This window comes from Leptosomus discolor, chromosome Z (assembly GCF_034619465.1).
Source record: "Leptosomus discolor isolate bLepDis1 chromosome Z, bLepDis1.hap2, whole genome shotgun sequence".
In the NCBI taxonomy this organism is placed as follows: Eukaryota; Metazoa; Chordata; class Aves; order Leptosomiformes; family Leptosomidae; genus Leptosomus; species Leptosomus discolor.
In genome coordinates, this window is record NC_141419.1 from 70223816 (window position 1) to 70233131 (window position 9316).

General features: G+C 37.7%; 1 protein-coding gene across 1 annotated transcript; it reads left to right on the forward strand.

The window, feature by feature from the left end:
• The first annotated feature begins 49 nt into the window (after nucleotides 1-49).
• Nucleotides 50-7415, forward strand: SREK1IP1 (SREK1 interacting protein 1). The gene is made up of 5 exons (XM_009947152.2): nucleotides 50-100; nucleotides 1715-1762; nucleotides 3341-3481; nucleotides 5568-5646; nucleotides 7059-7415. Exons 1-5 carry the CDS (start codon nucleotides 88-90, stop codon nucleotides 7243-7245), a joined length of 468 nt encoding a protein of 155 aa, XP_009945454.1. The 5' UTR covers nucleotides 50-87; the 3' UTR covers nucleotides 7246-7415.
• Nucleotides 7416-9316: the final 1901 nt, after the last annotated feature.

Here is a 9316-nt window from a genome sequence, read left to right on the forward strand (position 1 = left end):
CACGGTCCGAGTGCGCAGGGCAAAGCCTTCCGGCGGGGAGAGGCGCTGCTGCGGGCTTGGGGCAGGCCGACGGCGGCGGGAGACGCCATGGCTCTGCCGGGTAGGCAGCTCCCGGGCGGGTCTGCGGGGAGAGAAAGGGCAATAGCCGGCTGGCCCCAGGGACGGCATGTTGGGAAGGGGAAATAAGCGGGCGGGTTGATGGAAAATGACGCGGGAAGTGTGAGGCGGCGGAGGGCAGCGGGTGGCGCATCTGCCTAAAGCCGCAGGGGCCGCCGGTGGAGGAACGGCGCTGCGGGCCGCGCGGCTGGTGTTCTGAACCCGCTGGTGCTGGGGGGCGGGAGGCAGGGAGGTGGGGTAGCTGCTGGTGAGCGCAGCCACGGAGTCGCTTCCTTCTAGGCCTGTGGGGCCTCTCCCCAGCGCGTCGGATGAGCGGTGGCCAAGTGCTACGTTCCTGACCTCTGTTAGTATAAGCCGCCTCTTCTTGAGGAAGACATCTCATATTTGCATTGAAAGGTTTCCAAAGCTTTTTTTTCCCGCAACCTTGTGCTCCACTGAATGAATGAGGTCCTTAGTGATGGCTGCTTCTGTGGTTTTATTTTCTTGAGGATTAACACCTGGGAAGAAGAGAGTGAAAGAAGGAAGCCTCTAGTAATTTGTTTGCTTCCAATTATCTACAACTTCATCTAGTCTGAACCCCTGCTTCTAATATTATTATTTAAAGCCAAAAATAATAGTAGAATTTCAGTCTTATTGGTGGGTGGGGGAGTATTTGATGACAATATTCTCGTCATCTGCTGGGTGTTTCTAGTGGAAATCCTGTTAAATGGCACCTGCACCTATTGCAGATTTTATGATGTGTTCATGACTGTACTGACCTCCCTTGCATGGAATACCAAATCTTTCTTTACCTACAGGTCAGTTACACAGTAAGGCTAACATTTATCAAGTATTTCAGAAAGCTGAGACAAAGTAGGTAGCTTGGGTAATCTTGTTTTCTAGTCCCAAGGTGTAGTGAGCAAGCAGATCTGTTTTGAGTTTCTTTCACATGACATTGCAAGATACAGGTATACTTTCTTGCACCCATTAATTCTTTGTATTTGGTGCCATGTTGCCTGGGTTCAGAATCATTTAACAATTTGTTGGTTTGGTTTTTTTAATTGCTTCTGTCTGTTTTTTGTCACTTTTCAGGAATGATTTTTTAAATTTTTTTTAATTGCCCTTTTAAGACAGTTCTTGTAATTAAAATATAAATTGCTTCAGAGTTTCCAGTGAAAGTCTGTCAATGTCCATGCAGTGCTAGAATTTCTAAGTATATTTGTAGTGCACAGTTATGGATCACTGGAATGTCAGATAGCTCTTACCATGTTCATACTGTAAATAAATGCATAAGCTTTCAGAGAAGTGGAATAATTATTAAAATTATAATGGAAGGGTCATGATAAATCGAATTAGGATTTTGCAGTAAGTCCTGTGAAACTAAATGATCCATAGCAGTTTATACGAGCCAAATTTTTTCTGATAGATTACTGCACAGAAAAGTGACCTTAGAAATGCACCGTTTTACATTTCTTTAAGTTTTTTTAAGAGATTTTAGTGTACTTGATGCTCTTGAGAAGTGATTGCTCCTGCCTGTGTATTGACATTATCAAGCCAGGTTTAAAAGAAGCTTGAGTTCAGTTCAGCAACACCTAATTCATAAAATTTTCTCTTTAAGGTGCAAATAAGGATAACATCAGAGCAGGATGCAAGAAGTGCGGTTACCGTAAGTCTGTAGAAAGCAATGTGAAGTTACAGTGTTTTCTTCACTTTATAGTGCTGGAAATGCCTTTTGATGGGGGGGGATAAAAAAGTTTTCTCCCTTGTTGCCCAGACATTTGTCAGTTCAAATTATTGTAATTTTTAAAATTTATTTATTTCCCATGCATTCTCTGGCTCCTCACACCTATTGCTGCTTTTTGAAAACCCCTGCGTTTCTCAGGGGAAAAAAAAAAGTATGCCATTGTATTCATCTGTCCTACATTTGCAATACAATTACTTGAGAAACTTTGAATTGCAAGCATGGTCTCTTTACTATGTACTGAGATTAGCATTTGTGCTTCTTCTGAGTCTCGCTGAAAATTTAGGCAGGCATTTCAGCTCAAGTCAAATCTGTCTTAAAAGAAAAAATAATTTAAAATCTGTATGTTCGTCTGCGCTAAGAAAATGTACTCCTTTGTGCATTCTGTATTTCAAGAAACAGTTAATTTTGTTACTTACAAGTTCTGTAGTTGGCATTTAGCTCATGCTTTGCATTATGGGCTTGATCAGCCCATATAAGCACGTCTGTGGCTACTCTCCTGATGAATGGAGACAGGTCTTGGTGAAGAATTTAATTTGTTAATCACTAACTCTTATTTTTAGAACAATGGAGGGGTAGACACTGTTTTGCAGTGAATTGTGTTGAACATTTAAAAGAGTGATTTAATGGGTTTTTTTTTAAGAGCATTATGTGACTTGAAGGGGAAAAAAAAAGCTTGCTTTGTTCTTTCGCTGTAGACTTTTCTCCAACAAATTTTATAAATTGATTGCTTTGTGTACCTATTCTTCCAAATGAACACGGATATCAATATAGATTTAGTACTTTATTTCTACATGCAGTAAGTATCAGAAGCTTTCTGGAAGAGAACTTGTAGTCAAATCACACAACCTGTATTTATGTTCCTAGAAGCTCTGTCTTCAAGATGGTGGAGAAGATGAGTTTATTTAGATTGCTACTTGAATTCCTGTGTCTTTGGCTTAGTTTCTCCCAAACCGTAACTTCAATTTGTTTTATTTCTCTTTATTATTGCAATAGGTGTATTCAGAACAAGGTTTCTAACTCTGATCATGATTATTAAGATGTAACTTAGAAGACTAAAAATACTAGACAAGTAGTAGCTTAGTCAGTATTATGTACTGGTTGTTAAAGATTTGTCTCACAAGCAAATAGAATTCTTTTCACTAGAGGGAGACAGAAAGAGCGACATAACACACTTACTGTAGTTTAAGTGTTTCACTTCATGCTTTTAAGTAATTTCTTCAGGAAGGATCTGAGACATTAACAAAATAGAAAGTAAAGGTTGGACAAAATCTTTAACTGATAAGAGAGGTCTAGTAAGCGCTAGTAAATGGAATAACATTGCACAATCTGTCAAAATTCTTTGAGGCTTTTTTAAAGTAACCCTTCTCCCTCCTTGTTCACAGATGCAGACTAGCCCTTTTCAAGTTCTCAAAACACAATAATACTATAACGGATATTCTTTAGTTTCTGATATCTTCAGGTAGATTGTAATTTTTCTTTCTGAATATTTGTTTTGTTCAGCTGGTCATCTGACATTTGAATGTCGAAACTTCCTCCGCGTAGATCCCCAAAGAGATATTGTTTTAGATGTCAGCAGCACTAGCAGTGAAGACAGTGAGGAGGAAGAACTACAGAGATTGCAAGCCATGCGTGAGAAAAAGAGTAAGGCTTTGTTTGTTTTTTTTTCTTAAAGAGTAAATTGGGTAATGGTCTTCTGAAGTACTGGAACTCTCACTGTATCCTTTCTGCTAACTGCTATTAGTTCTTTTAACCTGTGCTTTAAAAGTAAGTCTTTTACTTCATATGTTCAGACTTTGGAGATTTGATACACCCACATCTTTTTTTTTTTTACTATTATTAATTCCTGTCATAGGAAATTAATAATGTCCCCATTTGGAACATCTCAAAAACCAGCTCCTAAATACGAAAGATTGTAAGACTGTTACTAAGAAGCTGCTTAGGAGAAAGCGACATGGGTGTTCTGAGTTTTGATTATGGCATGTAGTTTAAAGACTTTAAAGTTGATAGTAACTCTCAAAACTAATGACAAATATGACAGTTGAATTTCTTTCTACTTTCTAAGTAGTGTTTTGACTGAAACAGCTAGTGAATTGAATTTAAACATTCCTATTTTGAGAAGTACTGTTCTCTGGAAATATGAGCATCAGCTGTTTGTCAGAGAGAGAACAGATGGATTATTTAGCAGATACTTGAGTTAATTTGAATTTGGACTCTGAAGAGGCTGTTCCCCTAAGTAATAAGGGAGGTTGTTCCACCACAGCATGTTTTGAATGAACGAATAATCTTCCCCTCTGCCCCTTGAAACGTCATGCTTTGTTATGTTGCTTTCACATTCCAGACTCAACACTCAGTTCCTACTAACCATGCTGCTTAGGAAAGAGAAAGGATAGATAGAACCCTGTAATTTGGTGGAACACTTCAAAAGAAGTGGATAGTCTAGCTGCTGAATTGGTACTGCAGCAGTCCTTTCTTGGAACAAAACTCTTTGGAAAAACTTGTTCCCATTTGTGATGTACTTTGAAGTGTAAGGGAAATTTTTGGCCCTAAACTGATTAAAGATGGATATCCGCAGGAAAAACAGCTCTTTACTTTATCTTGTGATACCCCTGTGTATTACATGTTCTTTCTCAAACTGTGGCTGCTATGTGTACTGTAAGGAGATATGTGTTGTTAACTGTCAATAATCTGGGCAGGATTTTGCCGTTTTCAAGTGGTCTCATCTTCCCAAGATTTTTACACTGCACTTAGATTTTTGCACTGTTTCTTAAAAAAATACTTCAGTACTTGTTCACGCATTCTTTTTCATGGCTTTTAATTGCCTCAAAAGTAATTTGCTTTTGTAACTTGTATTGAATTTTTTCAGATTTTGCTCCAGAACTTACCAGTAATTTCTGTTCACGGTAGGAAATTAATAACTGCACTAGCACGCAGACCCTGTGGGAAGTTTAAATGCTCAAAATTATCTGTCTGTTTTAGCTAAATGCTTTAAGTAAAGTCAGTATTTTCCTGTTAGCTGCCATTGTAAAGTGTATTTTTGTGATGGATTTGCATTTCAGAGGATGTAAAAATACTTTTTCAACAGGTATAGAAATTTCTAAGGTCAGAAATTTCATCCAGTGTGGTAAAAATACTGCTTTTAAGTGAAATGTGAAGATACTATACAATACTATACAGTGTTAGGGCAGAAAACAAACATTATCAGATGAGGAGTGACTCTTATGCCAATTTTTGTGGACAGTATATATTGACAGTTAACTCAAATGTATCTTAGTTATTGCACAGCTATTTGTGAAGCCTGAAATGAGGTTGAGTGGAAGTAATTCAGGTAATACTAAGGGCATATTCTTTCTTTTTTTTTTTTTTTTTGTATGTTCTAGTTAAATGACCTGTTTTCAGACTTGTCAAGTCTTTTAAAATACAGAAGAACAAATGTGAAAACCTGGAGTGGATATAAACATACAGGCAAAGTCATGACTTTTTGCTACATTTTACAGGTCTTCCTTCATTCTTACTGCTTAGCTCAAAGTCATTAGACTGTAACTTGTATAAAAAGTTCTGCTACTCTGCAAAGTATTTCTGAAATTACTATACTAGACCAGAATTTGGAGGAAGGAAAAGAAAAACTTAACAAGAATTTTGTAGGAACTTTACATTGCTATTGAACCCACTCTTAATGCTGATCTTAATTCAGATAACTGGTTTGTAAACTGTAACTTTTTATCCATAGATTTAAATGAGGAGGAAGAAAAAAAGAAACAAAAAAGAAAAAGCAAAGAAAAAACAAAATTAAAGAGACCAAGGAAAAGGTAACTATCACAGACCTATTTTAATTTCAAAATAGAACTTTAAAAATATTCCTGATATTTGGGTTGTTTTGCAGAAAACATTGCTTCTTTCAATGCCACTTTATTTGCAAGGACATCTCTGGTTTGAAAAGCTTCCTGTTTTCCAGTGAGAACTTGTTTGTTCTTTTGAGCGATGGTAAAGCCACAGGCTTCCTGCTGTAGAGTTAGGACCATGGAAGTCTAGAAAGCTGTGGCAGGCTGGAAGTCTGCAGGTCTGAGAAAGCGCAACACTAGGCAAGGTGGGGTGGGAAAAGAACAGAGTCGGGGGATTATGGGGTTTGTCCCCAGCTTAGCTTGCATGGAGAAACCTCCTTGCAGTTCCAAATTCCCTGCATGCACGCATGCATGTGAAGACACACACATGCGCACACTCTTGAGTAGCACGTAACTATCAAAAGGAAAACTTCTGTAGTTTTGTTCAGCAAGTGTTGAGTTTTAATGTCCCTGTCATTGTAGAAGCCTAAAAAAAGTGTTACTGCAGTTTCAAATGAAAATGTCGCAATACTCAAGTTTATTGAGAATCTGAGTTTTGGTCTGCTGGGTGATATTTTTTAGATGAGACTATAGACAGTTTGGTGATTAGAATTATTGATGAGACAATATCCCAGGAACTGCATTGAGAGCTAGGAAATGTGTAATGTTTTTGGAGGCCACCATAAGGTGTATTTCAGAAATAAGGAAACAGTATCTAACACTGGTTTTGTTGGCATTTTTCCCCTTCCTTATTTACGTAGTGTAGCTCAAACTTACACTTAGGAAGACAGTAGAAAATAGTCAGTCTGCTGTCTGTAGTCTTCACATGCAAGTACTTAATCGTTAATCATGTAAACAATAGCACAGAACTGCCCTCCTGAGTATAATAATCATGATTTCTATTGTTGTCTTAATTCTTGTATATATGTAATCACTCATCACTGTGGTTAGAGACCAATATTACCAGCTGCAAGAGTTTCTCTTAGATTTTCGCATGAGAGCAATACATTAAGATTTGTCTGAAGGCATTACTGTAGCAGTGTTATTGGTCGTGTGATATTTTAAAAGCTGGAAGCTCTGTCTTACTGTCATGCTTTCAGTTTTCTGTCTGTACTGTCACACTTGTTCTTATTGAAGGCTGAAAAACACCTAACTTCCTATTCCATTGTTAATTAATCTGTATTAAACTTACTGCTTTTCTAGCACTATAGTCTAGAAAAGTTCAGTTGAACATGCAGATTCAAATATCATAAGATTCCGTGTGGATGCTACTGTGTGAATTCTACACCAAATTTGATTTGTGACATTATATAAATACTGAAATTAAAACCCCCACATTATTCTTGTGGCATTTTCCTTCTTTAATTGTGAATCAATCTGTGTGTTGGTTTTTTGCCTAGAGCTTCCTCATCAAGTGCAGCTGAAGAGGATGGGCCAAAGTCAAAAAAACAAAAATCAAGCAAAAAAGAAAGAGAAAAGCAAAAAAAGAACAAAACTAAGAAAGGAAAACATCATAAAAAGGAGAAGAAAAGACGAAAGGAAAAAAGTTCATCTTCTGATAGTTCAGACAGTTCCAGTAGTGACTGACGTGCTGGCCTACTATTGTGTTCACTTCTGCAGAGATAATTTTCCTTTCAAATCAAGTGTATTTGTGCTTTGCAATGCTGTTGTGTTAAAATGAGATATATATATTTTTAAGAAATCTATTTGCAAATGTCAGTGCTTCAAATTATTAAATGGACCATTTGGGAAAAAAATCTGCTCTTCTGTTTCGAGTTTATTAGTACTAAACTGTACAAGTTTAACTAGTTCTTCACTCTGTCCTAGTTCAGTAGTGATTAGTTGTGTTTGGAATCCTTTACAGTAGGACATGGTAAACTTCAGTTTGCAAGTCTTTGTGTAGAAAGATTTGGACTTAAATTTTAATGCTTAATGTCAGAATGGTTAAATCAAATTTGGAAATGCAAATGAGATTTTCTATTATGTTATCCTTTAAATAAATGTATGCTTTGCATAACGTTTTCTACTTGCATACATTAATCAGTACATGCAAATATGAAATAGTGTTGGGGTCTAGAGCAGGGAAAGAATAGGCAATGAAAAGCTAAAAGAGATTGCTCCTTCAGAATTATCTTCTAAAATTGATGTAGTCACAGACTGTGAAACACAATTACAAATTCTTTTGGCAGGATTACTGCAAGCAAGCTGAAAACAAAAGCAACCGAAAGTCCTTTCTTTCTGCTTAGGTTTTGTTCTTTTACAATTACAGCAATTTCATCTTTGACATAGACAGGAAGTGCCACTTCCTAACACTAGATGACTGTCCAGCAAGATTGTTTACAAAATTCTGAGAACCACATTAATACGGTATGTGGCAATTAATGCCTACATGAATCAAAACAGGAAATTCAAAGGCTGACAATTGACAGAATAGTGAAGCCTCCATTCGTTCTAATAAAAGTCACAGTGAAAAATCAAAAACCAACCAACCAAACCAACCAACTTCATGTGGAATGTAAGCAATCTATCATGTTGAAGTTGGTAGCAAAATTTACCATTTGCTATTGGAAGCAATGTTAAGGATGTCAGAATTTTATAATTGGATTCTAGAGTATCCAGTTTGTACCTTGTACAGATTCAAGACAGACTGATACTTCTGAGTTGAGTAGATTTTAGGTGTATAATCCTACCGCAGAAATGCCTAAACCTCAAAGTGCCTACGTTTACAGCTTCCTGAAAATGCTCTTTGTGCCTGTGTTTTTTTTTGCTTGGACACAGAACTGCTTCCACCTGAGCACCTTGGCATACAGCTGCAGTGTAAGTCTCACGGGATTCAAAATATGAGGAAGATCGATAGCTAAGCTTTCTTAACAATAACATCCATTGTCTACGTTTTCTACAGTGTGTTAGAGCCAGTATGAAATGTTTTATGGTATTCTAATGGTTACTGCATTTGGCCTAAAAGTGATATACCTGGATCTAACTCTGTCTTTCAAACTTTCATGTCTCAGACAGTACCCTTATGGGGCAATTTGTGCTGTAGGTGCTGTGCTAGGGAACATTAAAGATCAGAATACTCATGAAAGCACAGAGCAAACCTTCTGTAACCTTCTATGTAGGTCTCTCAGTAGAGGATGGCAAGAGTCCTTACATCTGCTCCTTTTCTTACTGGCTTGGCTTCAGTCCAGTCTTATTTTTCATGTCATGTATCATGATTTCTGGGATGGGCTTGGATAATGTAACTGAAGAGAGACTGGACTCCTTAATTAGCTGATACCTGTGCACAGTATAAGGAACATTTCTTTCATAAGTACTAATTTAACAACTTCTGCCATCCTGTTCACTCTAGTCTCCTTAGTGTTGCTGTGGGTGTTAGAGCTTATTTTTGCCTGGGTTATTTCTCTAAGCCAGTCATTCTGTAGAGAGCAACAGGGAAACTGTGGGCTACTTAAGCCAGTACTGCTGCCAAAGGAAATATTTAATCAAGCCACAGCTTAAGACACAACTGTGCCATCCCACCTGGTGGGGCAAGGGGAGGTTGTTTTGAACCTCCACAGGGCCACGAGGGGCAGCGACAACTAGTCAAAGGTTTGAAACTCCAATTAGTTGTACTCAGTACCTCTGTTTAGCACTAGCAACAACCAATAATCGTAACGAT